Genomic DNA, 20805 nt, shown 5'->3' on the forward strand with positions numbered 1-20805 from the left:
ATCTCATGAGATTTTACTGGAAGGCATGAAAGGTGGGCAAGGCCATTACTGGTCCCTTATGGTCTGGCCCAGTTTCCCAACATGAAGTAGACCAGACTGGCTGCCCTCAGCTCTTGCCAAGGAAGCACATCCCAGACTGCCAGGAACAGAGCATCTCCTGAAACACAGCAGCCCAGTCTGCTCCTCACCATGGTGGGATGAAGGGTGGTCAGCAGTGCAGGGGGGGTCAGCATCAGCCTGAGGAGGAGGTGGGTGGTGAAGGCTGTGATCCTGCTGCACAGACTCTCCTTGCTCTGAGAATAAACAGCAGGTTTTTGCCCACCTCCCCCAGCTTTAACTTTGGTGAAAAATAAAAGTAAAGCCAAATCCTTGGCTAAATCAGAGCATTTACCAGCCTCACTTAAAGAAACAGGATTCTTTTCATAAGTGTTTATTTGTATAGTTCAAACAAGCTATTTTTTAAAAATATGAACCCACCACAGATGTGCAACTCAGCCCAATCTCTGTTGACACCATTCAGAGGTTAGGAAAAAAAATACCCCAGAAGCATGTTCTGCCACTCTGCTGGGGGGGGGGGGGGGGAGGAGGGGGGAAAAAAAAAAAAAAAAAAGCCTTTCTTTGAGCTGGCTACTTAATGCAGGCTCCAAACAATTGGCAAAACTGATCTTACCCTGGTGTGAGGAGATGAGCAGGAGCCTGTGAGATGATGGAAGGTGCCTGTGCTGCACCTGGTGTCCTCCAAGGAGGACGTGGTTCCCCTCCTGGCAGAGCAGCATTTTTGCATGCTCACCCCTCTCTGAGACATCAGCGTTGCTGCTTCTTTGAACTCCACTTCAAAGCTGGAGCAAGGCTTCTGTAAACCCAGAGAAACAGGTAAATATTTGTCAGAGTCAATTAACCCTCCTCATCACCTCAACAGTCATCTGTGTCAGAGGGCTGGAGGGGTTTCAGCAGGCACAGAGGGAGCTTTGTGGATTCACTGAACCACTTCAGGAGATGGGCAGACACCAAACACTGCTCCTGGGAGAGCTGGAGGTTTCCCCTCAGCACAGCTCCTGAACTCACAGACATCTCACCTTTACCATCACTGGGTCAAGCAGAAGAGGACAGCCCTGTTCTTGCCTGGGGAGAAAGAGAGAGACTCCTAATGTGGCTTTAGAACCACCCCATTCATCCCAGTTACTCCCAATAAGCTTCAGCTGCTCCCAGAGCCTGAGAGCACACTGGGTCTCCCACCTGCTCTTTCAGGTGCTAATGGTGGGCACTGAGCCCCCCACGCCAGAAAACCTGAGGTCATAGAACGCTTCCCATGGGTCTAACAAATTACTGACACCCCCCCAGTGCACAGACAGGAGTCCAGGGTGTTGGTTTGGGAGAGGTTTTGCTGGGCAGCTCTGTCCCTGGTGTCTGAGTGAAGGAACCAGTGGAGAGGGTGAGGAGGACACCCAGCAGCCAGCCCCAGCCACCAGTGCTCCCAGTGCCTTTCTCTCATCACAACAACATGAAATTGCCAGCTCGAAGAAGTATAAGGAAAGGGAAAAAACCAGAAGCAGCTCTAGGCTCATCCCTCATCCCCCTTGCCCAAACTTGTCCCAGCAATCCCCTGCTCAGCACATCCCCTGGGGCAGTGCCACCCTCCTCTTCTCTTGGACAGGAACCCACAGATGGGTGCTGAGAAGCCCAGCAGGAAGCACTGGGGCTGTAGCTGAGGCTCTCCTTCCCCTGGGCTCTGGGAAGATGTTGGCAGAGGGGTTGCAGGGTGTTCCCTTGCCCACAGGTTCTCTCCTCTCCAGGACCCATAGCAGGGAAAGCTGGGAATGGGGGTCCCAGCCCCCCCTGATGGGCTCAGCCTGGCTGGGCAGCAACACATGGGCAGCAGATGGGATGCTGGGGTCAAACCATGCTCCTTGTCTGCCAGGGAAATGGAGTGGGGAGAGGGATGTGCCAAAGGCAACAGCTGACTGGTGAGCTCAGTGTTTGCTGTCCTGAGAGACACCGGCCACGGGGCAGATGGGCTCTGTCCTTTCCCTCACTGAGAACCTCCCTCTGACGTGCCAGGGCCCCTGTGGGAGCTGGCACCAGCACATCTCTCAGAAAGGTGAAATCTGGATGGTACCAAGCTTGCCTGCATAGGTCAGGTAAATCTCAGCAGCAGCAGCAGGGAGGACAAATCAATATGAATCTTATTATCCATGGGCCTTACTGGCCAGATCTTCCAAGGCTTTGGTTGGAATCTGATTCTCTGCTATCTTCCTATATATGTGGGGGTTTTCCCCATGTATTTTAAACACTCTCATGTGCAGTCCAAAGCACACTCACACCCAGGAGTGGTGCCCTGCTGGGATGGTCACCTGCTCATCCACCCACCAGGAGTGTTCTGGCTGAGGAATCCAGCCATGCACTGGCACCTCTTGTAGCTTCACTGTTATTTAACCTGAGCCAAACAAACAACAAACAGCAGCAACATTTTTCTACAGAAAAAAAAAAATTTGCAGCTGGAGACAGTGAACTGTGCAGTGGTGGGGATGGTTGGAGGGGATTCACTGTTGCTGCAGTGGGGGTTGGCACATCAGCAACGGGGCCACCCCCGAGAAGAGGAGCAAGGGGAACAAAATCTCCCTGTGCAGCCACAGCAAACCTTCCTATGAACCATTGCCAGGTGCTCAGTTTCTATCTTAATTTTGGTCTTGGAAAAAAGGGGGAATGGACTGAATACACAGGGGCTGCAGTCAGGCTGTGGCACACACCCGTCCAAGCAAGAAAATTACATGGTGAAGCTGCCAAGGTGTCCTGAGTTCACTTCCCCACGTATGGACTCTTGGGGATGTGATCTGCTAGCCCCTGACCAGCAGCTGATCCAGCCCTGCCAGAGCTGCATTTCCTGACCATTACACAGGTACTGCTTGCTGGATTGGTTGCAGAGGACAGAAATGATGTGGATGGTGTCTTTCATGCATGTTGGTTTTGCCCCATGGGATGGGGAAAACTCCCACCAGGACCCCTGGGTGAGACAGATGGGTTTCCCACCACTGAGTCTAAAAGCTGACCACGCTCAGAGCAGGGCCTCAGGGCACCCTGCACCCACAGCACTGTGCTAAAGAATAAATTGTTAGCAAACAGCAAATTAACATCTTCTGGATTGTGCTGAGAGGAGCATCCATGTTATTTGTGAAGTGGATTTCTAAACTTAGCCCAGTTACTGCAAAAAATACCTTTGGGAAAAACTACTGTCCACAGAGCTCAACTTCAGAGACATTTATTTCTGGAGACAGTGGAAAAATTTCTTGCCTTTCAAAGGCTCCAATTATATCTTGGTGCTTCCTGGAGCCCGTGGCCTTCACAGCTGCTGCTGGGGACCACAGCTCCAACAGTGCTGCAGGGATGGGGGAAAGGTGGAGGGGCTTTTTGACCAAAGAGATCACTTAGGGTCCTGTTATTTGTGATGGTCACCTTAGTTAACACCCCAAAACAAATGCCACCAATGCATTAGCCCTGCTGGGTTTCTTTTCATGGTTGCTGCTAGCACTGAAGACTCCTGGGACAAGGCTTCTGTCAGGACCTGTCCATTTGCACCAGTAAAAGGAACAAATTGCAGCTGGCAGAGCTGGGGCAATGCCCACTTTGGTGAGCTGGTCAGCAGCCAGCTGGTGCTCAGGGCTGCTTTGAGCCACCCACCCCACTCCTGGCAGTGCTGCCAACACCCAGGGCACTCCTGGCAAATGCCCAGGGGTTATCTTGCTTCAGGTTCCCTTCAAAGGTTCCTGTAAAGCCCAAAGCATTGCAGTTTGTAGCTTAACTTCCAGCTGCAAGAGGAGGTGCAAGCCTCCAGCTGGCAGCCTTGGCTGGTGTGTCCCCTCGGGGTCCCCAGATCCCCATTTGCCTTCCCTACCAGAGAGGTCACCAGGGCAGCTGGAGCCATTCGTGCTGTTTGGGGCAGGACTGGTGAAATTAAGAGCTTTCAGCAAAGCTCAAAAGTGAGCCTTTCTGTTGGTTCATAAGATGGGAATATTTTACTAAAGCAACAGAGTTTGTGCATTACCTGGGAAATCAGTTTTGTTCAAGCTGGGCTTTGGCTTTGTTTATTTTACCCCAGAGGAGGGTCCCGTTATGGAAAGCCACATCAACCTCCCAGGCACAGGGATGCTCAAGGACCACAGCAGATCCCATCCCTCTTCAACGGGCAACAACCTGCTCAGTCCTGTGTGGGCTCATGTCACCATCTGCCACCTTGATACAGGGGTGATGTGTGGTGCCTGGAGACAACAGGCAGGACAAACCCTGCAAGCCCCTTTATGGCTTATTCTGGGGTGAGCTGCTATGTGTGGCAGTCGTAAAAGCATCAGTGGGTATCTCTGCCAAGAGGGTGCTGTGAGCCTGGTGATTTATCTCTTTTCTTTTCCCCAGTGCTCATTAAAATGAGAGTTTGCCCTCTCTGCTGCTGTATCCAGCCAAATGTGTGTGCTTCTTGGCTCCCAGCAAGGTCCTCGCTGCAGATACCCTGTGCTTTGGCAGCTGGGCCAGTCTGGGCTGCAGGATATTATGCCTGGCAGGGACTCAAACCCCCTTCCAGTTCCTGGAATTTGGATTGTCTTGCAGAGTGCTGATTAAGCAGTGCTTTCAACCTGCACCCAAGACAAAACCCTCGCCTTTTCTCTCAGCACTCAGGCTCGGCTGCTGCGTGGCAGTGGGAGCTGCAGTGGGTTTGCTCTCCCCCAGCCCCAGGGAAATGAAAACTTAAAAAAAATTCCTCAGATGCAAAGCTTTGCAGCTCATGGTGCTGGATGAGCACTGTCTTATGTACAATAAGAATTCATTCAAAACCCCTCCCCATAGCACGGCCTCAGAGCCCTTCCTACCTCTGTGTACACTTGGCTGTGGCTGCTCCTCCCAGTCTGCCCCAGTCACCTTCCCAGTCTGCCCCAGTCGAGATGGCTCCTGCATGTCCCATCTGCCTGTCTTATCTGCTGGGAATGAATCTGCCCTTCCAGCCTTAGTAATGAGAGCTTTGACAGCTAGGGCTGAGGGGAAGGTGCCCTCTGCAGCACCAAGAGCTGCCCTGCCACCCACCCCTAGAGTTGGCACCCACCTCTGCATATGGGTGAACCTAACATCAGGGTGTCAGCAGACTGGGGGTGCCTGACACCTGTGCAGAGCTGGCTGGTGTTTTGGGATGGTCTGGTGCTGGGAAGGTGCAGCTGAGCTGGTTAGACCCTCTGTAAAAGGCAGCCTGGAAAGCTGGTGGGTGCTGGGGGCCACCCTGACCCTCCAGCATGCCCTGCACCAATTCCCACAGCACAGCCCCCACGGTGTGACCAGCCCCACCAGCCATGGGTGCTGCTTCTCCCCACACCAATGGGTCCCTTTCACACCACCACAGAGGGGCTGGAGTTGCCTGGGCAGTAGTTTCCCTGTGGGATGTGATGCTGCTGTGGGACTGCCTCCTCCCCACTTCCCATCCCGGCAGCCCTCTTGTCTCCTGCCCGAGCAGCAGCTTTCCCCAAGCACACCCTGGTCTCTGCTCTGTTCTGCACCTCCTGCCAATCAGGAGAAGCAGTTTGGCCTTGGAGCTCCCCCTCATGCAACCAAAGAGCCAAATCCTGGCTCCAACTCCCCTGTGCCCTGGTGAGCCCAGTCCTGGTGAGGTGTGGGACAGCACCTTCCTTACCTGGGCATGGTGACATGGGGTGGTGACAACAGCGAGTCCTCCAGGGCTCACCCTCTGCTGGTGCTGCGAGCAGGAAGGAGAAGAGATGTGATGAGCATTGCAAGCAGCCCCTCCAGCAAGCCAGGGTTGTGTTTTTGTGACCTGCAATCATTCAGCCAGCCCCAGGCATTGCAGCCACTCGGGATGTTTTAGGGAAAGGCACTGGATGCTGGCAGACTGCTGCTTCCCCTCCCTAGGGACAGACCCCTGGCCTTCAGTTGGGCTGTCTGGGCAGCACAGCCCACAGAGGAAGGGCTCTTTTATCCTGACAAGGTGCCCCTAACCAGGCATCCCCAGCCCAGGCTGGTGGGGGGGATGTGGGCAGAGTGGGAAGCCCTAGTCCTCGGGGAAGCCACCAGGCAAGCAGCTTCATTCTAATGGGGGGAGATGCTGGCCCAGGGGCACACGTGGTCACCAGGTCCCCTTCCATCCACCACTGGCAAGGTGCATCTCTGCCATCTGCTTAGCCCTCACCACAGCAGGGTTACCCTGGGTCTTGCAGTGAGCACCAGCCCCACTGCCACCCACCCAGAAACCCCCTCCTCATCCCTCACCAACCTGGCTCTGCTTCCCTATCCACAGCTGCCGGAGAGACCCCAGCTGGGGAGGGGTGAACGGGAGAGAGACGGCTCTGGGAATCTCTCCCTGTGGGTATCTTGAAAAACAAACAAACCCCAGGCAGCAGCAGAGGAGCAGCCCCCCTGCTCTGCTGGTTTCCCCCCGCCACGCAGGGTTCGGCGTCCCTGCCTGCGCCTGTGCATCCCGGAGCCTATAAATCTCCTAGCAGGGCTCCTTCCAAACTTCAGGACGTTCCTCGGGGGAAGAGTTAAGATGCAGCTTTTGCGTCAGAGGCTGCGGAGGGCTGCCCGGCGGGGTTAGGCTGAACCTCTCTCGCCTGCATCTGTCCCAGCAGGTTGTTTGCAAAGGTCAAACCCGGCTGCAGCCACCACCGCCGGGCTCGGCTGCTCTTGGCTCGGTCCTCAAGGTACGTAGCCGGGGGAACATCCTCCCTGCTGCTCGGGGAAGGGCTGGCAGGGATTTAGGGATGTGAGGAGGTGCATCGGCTGACGGACGAGGCGAAATTCCAGCGTTTTCCTCTCTCTCTCTCTTTTTTATTTTTAAAATTCCTGGTTTTGAGGTGGTTTGTTCTTCTTTCCCTGAGATAAAGAGTCGAGATAAAAGGATTTCTCGCTGGTGCTTTTAAAACTTGCCGTGCGTTTCTTTATCTGCATGAGATGCCCATTTGTGCTGGGGATTTACTCAACACACCAAACGCCTGGGAAGTTACTGGGCAGGCGGCTGCAGTGAATAACTCAGCATGCTCCTGATTAGCCCCTGCCTGGCAGGTATGTGGGATTAGTGAAAAAACGGGGGAGATTTTGTACTGATTTTGTTTGTTGGGTTGTTTTTTTTTTTAAAAAAAAGAAAACAAGAAAACCAATTCCATCTCCCTGATGTCTTGGGTACTGGGATAAACGAGATCATCAAAGAGATTCAGTTAAAAAAAATATTTTGAACAGGGAAAAAAGAAAATTCTATTTCCATCTTATTTTGGGAAGTGCTGTTTGCATGTGCACAGCAAACCTGAGCGGTGCCTGTGCTGTTCCTCTCCTAGATCCCCGCGCTGGCAGCTGGGACTCGCCAGCCTCCTCCTTGCTGAACTCTGTGCGGGAGCAGAAATCCTCCGGCCGATCCCGCCGGCCGGGCTAGCATGCCTGTGCTCCACTGGCACCTGTATCTCAGCGCCTTGGGCTTCTGGATCAGCCAGCAGACCAGCTCCTTCCTGCTGCCCAACGCCACCGGGCTCCTGTCCCCCCCTGGAGGCAGAGCCGCGGGGCTGCCGTGGGGCGCGGGGGTTCCCCGCAGCCGTCGGAAGCGATACCTCTCCCCCAGGGACATGACTGTCATTTTGGACTACCACAACCAAGTGCGGGCACAGGTGTCCCCCCCGGCGGCCAACATGGAGTATATGGTGAGTTGGGCTCTGGCATAAGGGCTGGGTGGTTCCTGGATACGGGACTGAGAGAGGCCCCCCCTTGCTGGGTACCAGAGCAGGTCAGATGTTCTTGGGAGCATCCTGCTCTGCTTCTTGCTCAACCTAAATCCCTGCCTTCCAAAATAACTGTCCCAGGCATCTCCCCAAAGTGGTTTAGAGTGGGTGAGGAACCTTAAATAATGCATGAAGGAACCCACTGTCCTCACCACTCCATCGTCATCCAGGGCTGCAGTGAAGGGCTGGGGACAGCTGGACTCACTGCTCCTGCACATGCTGCTTCCCCTGAGCTTTCTCCAGCCTGAGGTGCAAGTTGCTTATCAGACACCCATGGGTACTCAGAAACAACCCCCTGAGCACAAAGAATCAGGTTTCTCCTCTTCCCTCCTCTGGGCACCCCCAAATCCCTACCTGCCCTTTTCCTTTCCTCCTGGTCAGGTGTGGGATGAGCGTCTGGCTGAGGCAGCAGAGGCGTGGGCTGCTCGCTGCCTGTGGGACCATGGCCCCCCCCAGCTGATGAAATACATGGGGCAGAACCTCTCCATCCACTCGGGAAGGTGAGTGCCCCACAGGTGGAGCAGGCCTCTGGGGACCCTCTGCACCCCATGATGCTGGAGAAAGAGCAGCCCCTCAGCCAAGGAGCAGAGAAATTTTGAGCTGGGGCTGCAAAGGACTGAGGAGCAACCAAGAGGCATGCTGAGCCCCCCAGGGGAGGAGGGTCCCACTCTTGCAGCAGGGTAAATGTGGGAAACCAGAGGTGTTTGCTGCTCATTTGGCATTAATCCCCTCTCTGCCTGGCACATAGAGCTGGGGGATGTGGTCCACTCAGGTGCCTCCAGTGAGGGCCAGATCTTCTGGCATTGGGCACAAGGACATCATTGCCCCAGGTTCTATCCTGCTTCTCCCCCTTATTCCCTCAGCATGGAGACTTCCTCCCCCTCCTCACCCTGACCCATGACCTCCAGAGTGGAGGAGGTCCACCTTAGGCATGACTCCTTCTGCAGGTACCGCTCTGTTGTGGACATGGTGAAATCGTGGCACCAGGAGAAGCAGCACTACTCCTTCCCCCACCCCCACGAGTGCAATCCCCGCTGCCCCTCCAAATGCAGCAGCTCTGTCTGCAGCCACTACACACAGGTAAGCACCACAACCCCCTGGCACCTGGCTGCATAGGTGGGGCAGCTCCCTGAGCCTTCTCCCAGCAGCAGCTGGGATCTGGGATAGAATCCTGCTCCAAATCAGGCAGCAGGGCTGGCAGCAGGCAGGGTGCCTGACAGAGGGGTGCAGGCAGCCAGCAGTGGTGCCCTCCCACCCTGGGTCCCTGTGGGAGTCTGTCTGCTATCATGGAGGTCCCGGGGGCTCACAGACTGCTGATGTGCAGCTGGGACCTTCTGGCCAGTCGGCTGGGATGATTTTTTTCTTTTTTTAAGTTTTTTTCCCCCTCATTTGGCTTTTTGCTCCTTGTTACTCCACTGGCACCTCAGAGGCAGTGAGGAGAAAAAAAAGAAAGAGAACTTCACTGTGCTTTTGCTGAGCATGAATCCTCTCCTCTGTGATGGAGCAGCTTTATAGCACCCAGCTGTGGCCGGCTCCCCCCTTTTTCCCACAGCACAGCCAGAGGCAACCTGGCTGGCACAAGGTGGAGACCTCCCTTTGCTCCCCTGCCCAGTGGCAGAGCCATGCTTGCCCCTGAACACCTCCATGCATGGCTCCAACCTCCACTGGAGCATCTGCACCTCCATGCAGCTCATCGATAGGGATGCTTGGGGATGTTCTAGGCTGCAAATGGGCAACATACCTTTTTTTTTAAGAAGAAATTCAGCCTGACGAGGCTTCAGGTTCTGTGTTGCTCCCTGTGTGCCGGGCAAGCAGCTGGCAATGATTCAGGGTGAGGTTTGGAAACTAATCTGGGTGAATCAGAGGAGTGACCCAGACTGCTGATCATTGAGGTGAGCTTGGCAAGGCAGCACCTTGCAGGGCAGCACAGGCTGCAGGCAGAAGAGGGAAGATGAGAAATCACCCTGTGGTAACAAAACACCACAGCATCCAGCCTGAGACATTTGGGCAGGTAGGATGCAATCCCGTGGTAGGACAGAGCCTGCACTGTGGTCTCAGGGTGACTGACTGAGGGATGCCTGGGCTGGGCAGTCCCAACAGCTCCTGTTCTCTGTCCTGGTGTAGATGGTGTGGGCATCCTCCAGCCGCCTGGGCTGTGCCCTTGCCACCTGTGCCAACGTGCAGGTGTGGGGCAGCACCTGGCAGCACGCTGTCCTCCTCGTCTGCAACTATGCCATCAAGCAAGTCTCCAGAGGAAAGCCCTTCCCGTGTCACCCTCCCTCCTCGCTGGCCTCTCCGGTGTGGGTGGTGAGGTGATGACATTCAGAGGTGGTGCCCTCCTCTCTTTTTAGGGGCAACTGGCTGGGAGAAGCACCCTACAAGGTGGGGCGGCCGTGCTCAGCCTGCCCCCCCACCTACGGTGGGGGCTGCTCCAACAACATGTGCTTCACTGGACTCAAATCCAACCAAGTCAGCTGGATCTAGGGATGGAGCCTCGTGAAGAAGTCCCCAGGGATGGGATGAACCAGAATTATTTATAACACTGACCCCCTCTGCTCCTTAAGCTGCCTCTCTCCCCCCTGCCCCGCCTTAGGTGCCTCTCGGCAGCCCGGCTGCAACCTGCCGCATCCCCGGGGCCACGTAGGAAACGGCTTTTTTACCATAACTCCTCCAGCAGTGCTCGAGTTGTCCAGCTGCTTCACTTCGAGGGAAATAGGAATGGTCCATGTCCCTGATTACGGAAACAGGGATGGTTTGGGGGAGTGTGGAGGGAGCAGGGCTGGCTGGCACGGTCCCTGCTCTGCAGGCATCGGGGGCTTTCCCCATTGCCCCCTCCTGTTCAGCCCCTTGTGTAAGCGGATACCGGGACATAACCCTCACGGAGAGCAGCTGGGGGAGTGGGGAGCCCCACACGTGCCCCCTCTCCACAGCAACGGGGTTGGAGAACTTGGCTCTGAGCACCCCAATAAACCAGCCTGGAGACCCCCGTGCTCGTGTCTGTCCTCCCTCAGTCTCAGCTGGAGCCCCGGGGTAACACCGAGCTCAGCACCTCTGCTCTGGTTGTGGGGGTGAAGAGTGAAGGGGTGCGGGAGCCCTCAGCCGGGCCACAGCTCACAGTGGCAGCAGGAGAGCCCCATCGTGTGGGAGAAGCCAGCACTGCTGGGACACCGGTGACGGGATGCTGAAGAGCCACCAACCCTTTGTCCCACCCCACTGCCCTGCATCACCCCTGGGGCTACCAACCACCCCGCCACCTCCATCCCCTCCCTCTCTAGGACTTCTCAGCGCTGAGTAAACTCAGGGGTCCCTGAATTCCCACTGTGAGATTCCTGCCCTGCACCACATCACATCCTGCCAGCTCCCTGCCTGCTTGGCCCCCACCCTGCTGCACACTCCCTTGGGATGTGCTTTCCCATCCAGATGAGCAGATGTCCATAATTTTGTCCCCCTGGGGCTGCTGGGAGTCCCAGGACTGGCATGGACTCCTCAGTACCTCCTCCAGCCCAGCCCCTTCCCAAGACATACAGGAGATGCAGGAAGCCCTGCAGCTGATCAATTTTTCAGCTCCAGCTCTGAATTCCCCCATACATTCAGCATCATTTCAGCAACACCTCTGGTTTGTGTCCCTCCTTACCTCAGCACAGCCCCCTGGCAACAGGGGCTGCTCCTGCCAAGGATCCACCACTGGCACAGGGGCTCTGCCTCGATCAAGGTCAGAGAGTGCATCTGCACACCCTGAACCATGAGGTCCCTGGGGTTCCTCCTGGGTGCTGCAGTCCTAGAGGGACCATATGTGTGTGTGAGCAGCTGTGATGCTCTGCAGGTCCCCCCAGCTTGGGGAGCAGAGGGAGACAGGGAGGAGCTGTACCCTGGCCCTACACTCAGGGTACCACCCTGCATCCAACCACTGCATCCCCGTGGCTCTCCATCCTCAAGTGACCTCTCTGGTTTTGCACCAAGGGGACAAGCCCTAACCTTACAGCCAGGCTATTTAACCCCCTGTGCCTCATCTGGGCTCTGCTGTGCCCATGCCAATGTGTGCCAGCTCCCCTGGCTCTTCCCACAGCCCCTGGCCCCGCACATGGGGTCAGTCCCGTGCCCGCAGGCAGGCTCAGCCCTGATTTTCCCATTGTGGGCAGGCATTGGCATGAAATTCAGCAGCATCCCAGATGCTGGGAAGCCAGATCCTGCCCCACAGCCAAGGATGAACCCCAACCTGGCTGCCCCAGCCTTGACACCGGAGCCCCAAAAGAGTCCAGTAAAAGCCATGTTTGAGTTTCTAGCTTGGCAGCAGTTACTATAGCTACAGCAACAGCACCTTGCAGATCGGTTTCCATAAGAGCTTGGTTACTATTTAACATCTCCACCCACATTAGCCCTGATTAAGCGAATCAATAAGATAACAGGAGAGGCAGGTTTCCTCGCCCTGCCTCTCCGCACTCCCTCCTGCCTTCACCTAGTTCCTTAGTGACAGGCATTTCCAATTTATTTATTTATTTATATTCCTTTTATATTCCTCCACTTCCTCTGGTTGTTGGGTTGGTTTTTTTTTGTTTGTTTTTTTCCTCCCCAAGTCCCCGTAGCAGTGGCCGGCGAGACATGGTCAATGTAAGCACCCAGATAAGCGCTAAGATGGAGGCTCCATATGGTGAGTACGGCGTTCCCACCGCCCGCGCTGCGCCCCACTGGCACTCGGGGGAAGCAGCCCCCAGCCCTACAGCAGCCCCCAGCCCTGCAGCAGCCCCCAGCCCTGCAGCAGCCCCCAGCCCTACACCCATCCTCACCACGCTGCCACCCTCCCGCAAAAGCCGGAGGTGGAGGCACAAGAAGCGTCCCCGGTTGCTTTCTGTCCAATATAAAAACTTCTCCGTGTATTTTCTCTCCTTTCTTCTGGAGGAAGGTCCCACGCCCCTGCTCCAACCTGCTGGCAGAGGGGCTGCTGCGGGGTCCCCAGCAGAGGTAGAGGCATTTTAGGAAGGAGGTGACATGTGGCCTTAGGACACAGAGTTAGTGCTCAGGCTGCGGGTGGCTGGTGCTGTGTCCTGGCTGCAGGAAGAGGCACCGTGGGCACCCACCAGCCCTGCTGCCCTCGGGGCTGGGCTGTGCTCATGCTGGGCAGGTTTTGCAGCAGGGAGAGCGGTGCCCAGGCAAACACAGCCTCCCAGTTCTGCAGTGCAGAGCAGCAGGCAGCACGCTGCCCCACAGGGATGCACATGGGGCTGGCTGTCCCCTGGGAACACCCCAGATCCCTTGGCACGGCCAGGGTGCAGAAGCTCTGGCACATGAGGTCTGGCAGTTATGAGGTTCTCCATCATGTCCTCTCCATCATGCTCCATGGCTCTCCCATCACTTCCTCTGGATCTCCATTACACTCCAAGGCTTTCCACCACTTCCTCTGGCTCTCCATCATGCAACCTCAGCTCTTCTTGCTGTATTTTTCATGTTCTGCTCCTCTTCTTCTTTACCACACCCCACCCGTGAGCATACCCAGTCCCACCCTCCACAGGTTCTGCATCCAGGCTCCAGGAGGGCTTGTGGGACTCCCAGGCCACCTCATGCTTTGTTCATGGCCTCATTCCATGGTGCTGGTGGCTTTCCTTGCTTCAGACCTGCAGCTTCCTATGGTTACCACCTCCACCCTTAAACCATCCTGGTGCAGGGAACCCATGCTGCACTGAGGCCCCATGTTTCCTCACCCCAGCCTTTCAATGCTCTCCAGATCCCTAGTTTTGTCTCATATGGCCCCATAGTGAGCCATGGCCATACATGTGGCTCATCAGCATTTTGGTGGGCCCATTGCAATGAAGTATACAGTAACTGCATGGGACCTGCAACAGCATCACTGGGCAGAGCTGGAGCACAAAGCTGCAGTCAAGCAGTTGCAAAAGGCTGAGGTTTGTCTCATTTTTACTGGGTCACTCCTTTAAAAATCCCAGGTCCATAGGATCCAAGGCTCTACAGCAGCTCTCACCACCCATAGCTCTGAGCCACAAGATCCAGCAGCAGAATGGGGCTTCACATAAAGCTGGAGTCAGAAAAATGCCAAGGTTTTGGTCCGTTCAGTGCAGGCTGTGGTTTTGCATCCATCCAGGGCTGCTTGGACAGCCTGCAAGGGGCCACATGATGAAGGCTGCTCATGAGAGGGTGAAACAAAGGTTTGATGCCTCAGAGATGTTCAGAGGGTCAAAATCTGGAGCAAGGTCACCTCCACGGGCTGGTCTGGAAGAAGCAGGTGCTGAGCATCCTCCAGGCTGAATCCCCAGAGTGGTTGCTGTGCAGGAAGAGATGTTCCTCCTTCTCTGTAGCAGGCAGGCAGAAGGCTTCTGACCCACCGAGGTTGCAGGGACCAACCTGTGCCTCATTTTCAGAAGAAGGGGAGGCTCAAATGATGAAACCTGCAGCCTGGGAGACACAGAGTGACAAGGTCTGAGTGTCACTAAATCCAAGGTCACCTACCTTGCCCCAGCATCCAAAGCCAACCTCACTTCTACAGCAAGCAACAGGCTCTGCCTGGCAGATACAACCCAAGGAGCTGAATGAGCTCTTTAATCACTTACAATTAAGTTCTGCCCAACTGCAGCTGTCTGTAATGCAAGCAGCTGCTTGCCAGCCCTGCCACATCAGTGACCTTAAGCACAGGCAGGGAAAACTTTGCATTGCTGATTTTCTCCTCATTTATTTTTCTTTAATCCTGGTTATCTTCTTATTTTTCATCCTGAGAGACAGCAAAGGAGCTGTGGGCGAAGCTGGGGCAGGTGCAGGCAGAGCTGGGTGCTGCAGGGTGGCCAGGGAAGGATGGCTGCAGGTCCCACCTGTGGCTGCTCTCCCCATCTGCTCCCGTGGCCAAACAAAGGTGTGATCCAGCCAGCACCTGCTGCCTGGGAGCCTGGGGCCTTGCAAGGGGAGAGGGAAAAATAATAAGAATAAAAAAGTGAGATGGGCCTCCCAGACCAAAGACAGAGGAAACTCAAAAGTGTTGGCAGAAGGAGGGGAGTCCTCATAAAGAAAACAAGTGAAAAAGTTATCCAAATAGAGAAGAGCAAGGGCTGGTGGGGATGGGGGACTGGGCAGTGCCTGACTTCCCCAGGAGCTTGCAGATCCATGGGAATGGGGATGAGGATGGGGCTGGGGCTGGACAGCAGGGTGAGCACAGCAGCCATGGGGCACCATGGAGCAGATGGCAAAGTGGTGGATAAACCCTTCCCAGGGTCACTGGGAAGTGCTCCAGGGGGAGGTGTGGGTGCTGAGCCCCAGCTGTGCTGCCAGTGCTGCCCCTGCAGCCAGCTGGCTACCAGCCCTTGGGCAGCACTGGCCACCCCAGCTTTTCCTGGGCTGGCCTTTCCTGGGCTCAGACTGCATAGAGTGGGGCTCTTCCCCCACTGCAATTACTGCAACTCCCCCTACCCATCCCTGCCCCAAACTGTCACCAGCATTCCCCTTAAAGTGCCCTTAAGGGCATTTATTTGCCTCCCATTAGATCTGTGCCTTAGGGCTTGGAGGATGCTCTGCCAGGCAGTGACAAAGGTGTCCTGTCTCCAGAACCCTGTGTGGGTCCCTGGGTGCATCTTGGTTGCATCTCTCCCAGAGAGCTGGGGGGTTGGGGCATGTTCAGCATGCTCACCAGCACTCACTGAGGATGGGCTGTCAGCTCAAGTGGGTTCCTCTGGGCACACTGGTGCTAAATCCCCAAAGGAGAGCAAAGAGGAGCACGAGAGGGCAGGGGATGGAGAGGGGACAAGGGGACAGTCCTCTTCCCAACAGCGAGGAGGCAACGAGCCCCTGGCTCCAGCCCTGTCCTCCCCACCAGACTTGGGTGCCATTCAGGCAGTTGTCCTCAGTCCCAGCACAGGCAGCACCACTCCTTCATACTTCAGGAGCAGCTCTTGGAGCTGGGGATCCCTGGGGCCAGTGGTGACAGCAGGGACCAGGGCATGACTGGGGATGGTTCTGTAAAGCAGTGTTGGAAATTCACTGAAAAATGGGAGGTGTCAGAGCTGCCCAGGAGGTTTGGTCAGATGGGAGGAGTAATTTCATCTGAAGACCATAAAAAGGGGCAGAATTTCTAAATATTTTTACTTTTCACTGCAAAGCTATTCTTCTTTATTGTCAAATGGATCTGAGTGTTTAGAACTTTCCACTAGATGTGACCCAAACTGAGCTTTTTCCACTTTGATTTCTCATGTGAGCTGCTATTTAATTCCTCTGTTTTCTCCTTGTGCTCTGTGTCCATCTCCCAGGGGCTGTCAGGAATCAGTGTGTGTTAGGACCCCCAGCAGAGACTCCTCTCCTGTCCCCACTTCTGTTGTCCCCACCAGCTGTTGAGGGTGGCCATGGGGCTGGTGCTGGCAAGAAACTTACTGGGGCAAGAAATGGCTGAGCAGGGTCTTGCTGCACCCTGGAATAAGCACTGGTATCTAAAAGGGATAAAAAGATGAATACTTGAGCAGCCTTGGCCCAATCCTGAGTGCTGTTTGCTGGTGCTTGGTTGAGGTTTCCTCGGGGAAGAGCTGGGGATGCTCCCCTTCTCATGGGGGGTTGCAGGGATGCTGCTCACTGTCACGGGGTGACTTCCACTGCTCCAGGGCAGCTGCCTCACCCCAGCTGATTATCAGGTCAGCAGCACATCCTCTGTCTTCAGCTTTGCTTGAAAACATGATGGTGTTTTTATAAGGGGGAGTGAGCACCTCAGGGGAGGGCTGCTACCAGCAGGCCATGGGCTCCAGCTCCGGGAGGTGAGCAGCAGAACAGCAGGAGGCTGGGAAGGTTTTTGGAGTGCCTGAGAGTTGTTTTGGGCTACAGGGCAGGTGTAGATGTGGGAGTCAGTCTGCTGCTGACATTTCTTAATATTAAAAAATGATGTTTGTTTAAAGGGAGTAACAAAGGGGTAGCAAGTGATAGTGGTCCTGCAGACAGCAAGGGCTGGCTGCTTTTCTTTTAAATACAACAATATTTGCAGTGGGACCAAGAGCAGCATTTGGGGATGAGGAAGCTCACAGGGCTGAGCCAAGGGATACATCAGGCAGGGGGGACACCTGAGGTGTCTTTGCTGGCAAGCTCAGGGTTAGAATGGGACAAAGACTGAAAAAAAGGTCCATGACTGTTTGTGTTCAGGTTCCTTGTCTGCTTTCCTCAATTATACAAGCAAATAAGTTTGTGGTACTGGCAGAAAAGTTTGTGGAAATGGCAAATGTTGGAGAACTTTCATGGAAGGCAAATTTCAAGGTAGTGACTGTATCATGTTAGGGTGGATGACTCTGCTCACCAGTGCTGGGCAGAGGCACCACATTCCCACCAGGACCTTTGAGCTAAGCCAGGTTCCAGAAGGTATTACTCCAAGGAACAAGCTTCTACCTGAGCATCAACAGAAATTACCCAGAAAGATCCTTCAGGATCCTTCAGGGCTCTGGATCATGCACCAAAGGTGCAAGAGGAGCAGCTCCATGCAGAGGGAGTGGCTGTGGAAAGGCACCCACAGCCAAGGAGTGGACAGATCCCAGCTCCAAAAAATATGAAGAGCCTGTAGGAGAAGACCAGATTTTCCATCCCAAAATGCTGCAGCCACCAGAGGGACTCCAGCTGCATGCCCATGGTACCAAGAGCCCTGATGCCAAGGGCTGGATGAGGATGCCACCATAAACTCAAGCCCTCCAAGCCTGCACCACCAAGGTGTCCCCTGTGGCTCAGCTGGTGCTGGCACCTCCTGCTGGGAAGGGGACTGGAGGTGGAGAATGGGTGCCATGGGCCCATCTCCTCTCCAATGGCATTCTAGAAGCCTTCTCCCTCTCTGGACAGCCAACCTGGTTTAACACTCCAATTTTTCATCTGACCTTGCTCATCCTGCCCCACGCTGCCCAGGGCAGAACCTTCCCCATGACTCTGCCCATCCACCCTAAAACTCATCTGTCAGGGTGGGTGACTCAGCTCCTGCAACTAAAAGTAGAGCACCCAAGCCCACATGGGACCAGTGGGCACCTTTCACCTGCCTCTACACCAGAAACATGTCCCAGCCATGGGTGTGTGCAAGATTTCATAGGTGATAACCCCTCGAGAGTGGGAGATTCAGGGAGAGCTGTACACTCAGCTTCCTGGCATGGCCCAGAACTCTGGGTAGGAGAGCCAATGTCAACAGATAGACCTGAAGGAAGGAGCAAAACCAAATACATGGGCACTTCTCTGAACAAGAGCTGTAAAACCTGCACAAACCTGAACAAGTGCCCCAACACTCTTTTATATGGCCAGAATCAACAGTCGAGCCCACTCGATGTGTTTGCTGACACAGAAATGACAGCCACAGCACAGCTCCTCCTGCCCCACTCAGCCACCTCTCTCCCCTTCTGCTCCCAGGGGAGGTTTGCCACATGGTCCCCAAAACCTTGCTACCCCACAAGAAGAAGCTGCTGCTCCCCTCCAGCATGCCAGCCTGCCCCAGTTTCCAGCCCATCATTGGGGTGGCAGGATCTACCCCACCACCCCAGTGAAAAGCAGCAGCTCAGTCTGGGAAGAGGATTCACTGGTGCTGAAGTCACTCAAGAAAATCTGTTCATGGGCTGTGAGGCTGCTCGTGTGTCAGGCTAATGGATAACACTGGGGGGGTTCAGGAGAAGGTGGAAAATAACAACCACCCCATGGAAATGAGCCCTGCCCTGCTGCAGGCCCAGCAAGCTGCATGGTCCCTCTTATGCAGCCACCATGGCTCAAGCAGACTCAGCCTGGTGGATGTGTCCTGGCAGGGAGGTGCAGAGAAGGCACTGGTGGGTGCCCAGCAGACCCAGTCCATGCAGAGCCTGGTGCCAGGTGTGAAGGATGAAATAAGGAGGCAGGAGGGGCAACGAGACAAAAAGACAGGCTTCAGATCCACAGCCCTGTTTGCTCTCCTGCCTGGAGTCTGCTGCCTTCAAGGATTAATGGTGGCGGGATGGAGGTGGTGGCTTTGCCTCTGCATGAACACCCTGATGGAAATACAGGCACTGCCTGTGTTTCCATCCATGGGTGTTGTGCACAGGGACTGCCACCCTCTGGGAGAAATCTCTGTTGATCTGGGTGCTTTTCCCTGTTACAGGCATTGAAAGTGGTGTGGAAACAGAGGGGTGAAGGGAGATGTCACAGGGTTATGCACAGTTCAGAGCCATCCCTGCTGCTCCCTGCTTCACATGGACACATTGGGGGCCCCCTCACCAGTGCACCCCTTCCCCAGGCATGGATCCGAGGTACATACCTGCTGCTCATTCCCTGTCTCTGACCCATCAGGAACCTGCTGGCAGCCATGTGCTCTTCACATTAGTTTAAATGCACCCCAGGCAGACCCAGGTGGGAGCAGAGGCTCACAGAGACAGGACAGGAAGAGTTTAGGAATGATTTTGTTCCATTAGACTCCAGCCTTTGAGATGGTGCTCAGGGTCCAACATCTCCAGAGGGCAGGAACAGCTCTTTCCTCCTTGGCACAGGGAAAGAAGAGGTGGGCTGGGCTGGAAGAAAGCCACCTGAGGAGGAAGAAAAGAGCACAAAAATGTGTGTTTCAGATGGGCTTGGCCCTGAGTTCGTTCCTCCAGGTGTAGAGGCTGATGAGGCCATGCTCACTCCTGGCCCTGCTTGGGGCCACAGCCACGCGGTACAGGGATGCACAGCAAAGGTGCCCAGCTCTCCCTTCCAGCATTTGATTCACTGTTCAGCAACTGTGAAAACCCAGAAAACTCTAATCCCTCACCTACTTTTCCTCCCCAGGGCTAAGCAGGGCCACACATGCCAGCACACACTGCCTGCAGAGGAGAAAAATCTCAGTGCTCAGCAGCCTCTGTGCTCCCCAATGGACAGGGCCCAAACAAGTCAATACCAGAGTGTCACAGCAGCTTCATCATCTGAAAAAAAGCCCAGAGAGTGCAGCACTGTGGTGGCAGAGAGGGGTTTCTTGTGGTTGGGCAGTTGGAAAATACCTTTTCTTCCTGCTGGGCTTGCCTTGGATGGGCCATAGTGGAAACCAAGATCTTGGTTTGCCTGGGACATGGAGGCTCCTGGAATCCCCACTGACAGCACCAGCAAGCACAATCGATTAAGAAATCTCAGCCCTGAGAATTTTCCAGTTTCCTTAGGAGAGGATGGGGAAAGGAAGCCATTGGCATGGAGCAGGGAGGCACCTGGGGAGCTGTGGGAGAGCTCCAGCAGCAATGGCCCCAAGGTGATTTGAAACACTGGAAATGCTCTCTAGCATCTTCAGGACACAAAGCTCAGGGCTTCCAAAGGATGAGGAGCACCATGTGTGCAGGTCCCTGCCTGCCACCCTGCTTCACCCTCAGTTGTCCCAGCCCTGCATGTTGTGATGGTGGCTGGGAGCAGAGACAAAGGTTCTTTCTCAAGGGTATGATGTTCTGGGTATTTATACAGAAACATTTTAAAGTGAAAGCACCCAGCCTCTCCCTGGAGAGAGAGTCATACCTGCTCCCACTGTTAAACACACCCAGGTACATTTTCAGGAGCAGCCTCAAGAGTTGCATCTGTGGTCAGCAGAAATGTAGCAGCAGGCCAGAGGCCAGGGTGAGGGCACCTAAGAAAGGTGGCCCACAAAGCAGTGGGCACTGCTGTGGGCACTGGCAGCAGGGTGCAAACCCGGAGCCACCTTATAATTCCCCTCTGGGTAGTGGCCAGAACCCTTTAAAACCTGCAGCTCTTGGGCACAAACTCCTGTTCCCCATCAAATCTCATTGTGACCAGCATTAAGAGATTAGCCAGCCCCTGCTGCTGCACTGCAGCCAGCTCCTGGGCATGGCTTGTGCCCCACTGCCCACGGGGGGCTCGCTGGCTGGACAGCCCCATCCCAGGGGGAGACTCCCCTGGCTCTGCCTGCAGAGCTGAGCACCCCTGGAAGATGAATGGCAGCAGCTACGACCTGTTCCAGGACACACCAGGTACCCCCCGGGCTCCCCCAGCACTCGCAGCAGGGAGAGAAGCGGCTGCGTAGCCAATGTCGTGGAGGTGACATCAATGGAGGGCACTGGCAACCCCCAAGGGTCTCCATCAGGGTATCAGAGCAGCCAAAATATGCTCATGCTCCACATAC

The 20805-nt window shown here is 55.2% G+C and overlaps 1 protein-coding gene and 1 long non-coding RNA gene across 3 annotated transcripts in view; one reads left to right on the forward strand and one right to left on the reverse strand.

Annotated features, from left to right (window-relative positions):
- LOC139803467 (uncharacterized) overlaps positions 1-20805 on the reverse strand; it is a 56052-nt gene that overhangs the window by 3557 nt on the left and 31690 nt on the right. Inside the window, exons 5-6 of one of the 2 annotated variants that reach the window (XR_011729016.1) lie at positions 18970-19234; positions 671-14149 (exon numbers count right to left, since the gene is read on the reverse strand). This is a non-coding gene — a long non-coding RNA (uncharacterized lncRNA). Of the gene's footprint in view, positions 1-670; positions 14157-18969; positions 19235-20805 lie in introns of those variants that run through there. The other variant, XR_011729017.1, reaches the window with a different exon arrangement.
- HNF4A (hepatocyte nuclear factor 4 alpha) overlaps positions 12277-20805 on the forward strand; it is a 34965-nt gene continuing 26436 nt past the window's right edge. Inside the window, exon 1 of the mRNA XM_071759646.1 lies at positions 12277-12402. Coding sequence (XP_071615747.1) covers positions 12354-12402 — 49 coding nt within the window. The 5' untranslated portion in view covers positions 12277-12353. The remainder of the gene's footprint in view (positions 12403-20805) is intronic.

This window comes from Heliangelus exortis, chromosome 16 (assembly GCF_036169615.1).
Source record: "Heliangelus exortis chromosome 16, bHelExo1.hap1, whole genome shotgun sequence".
NCBI classification, from domain to species: Eukaryota; Metazoa; Chordata; class Aves; order Apodiformes; family Trochilidae; genus Heliangelus; species Heliangelus exortis.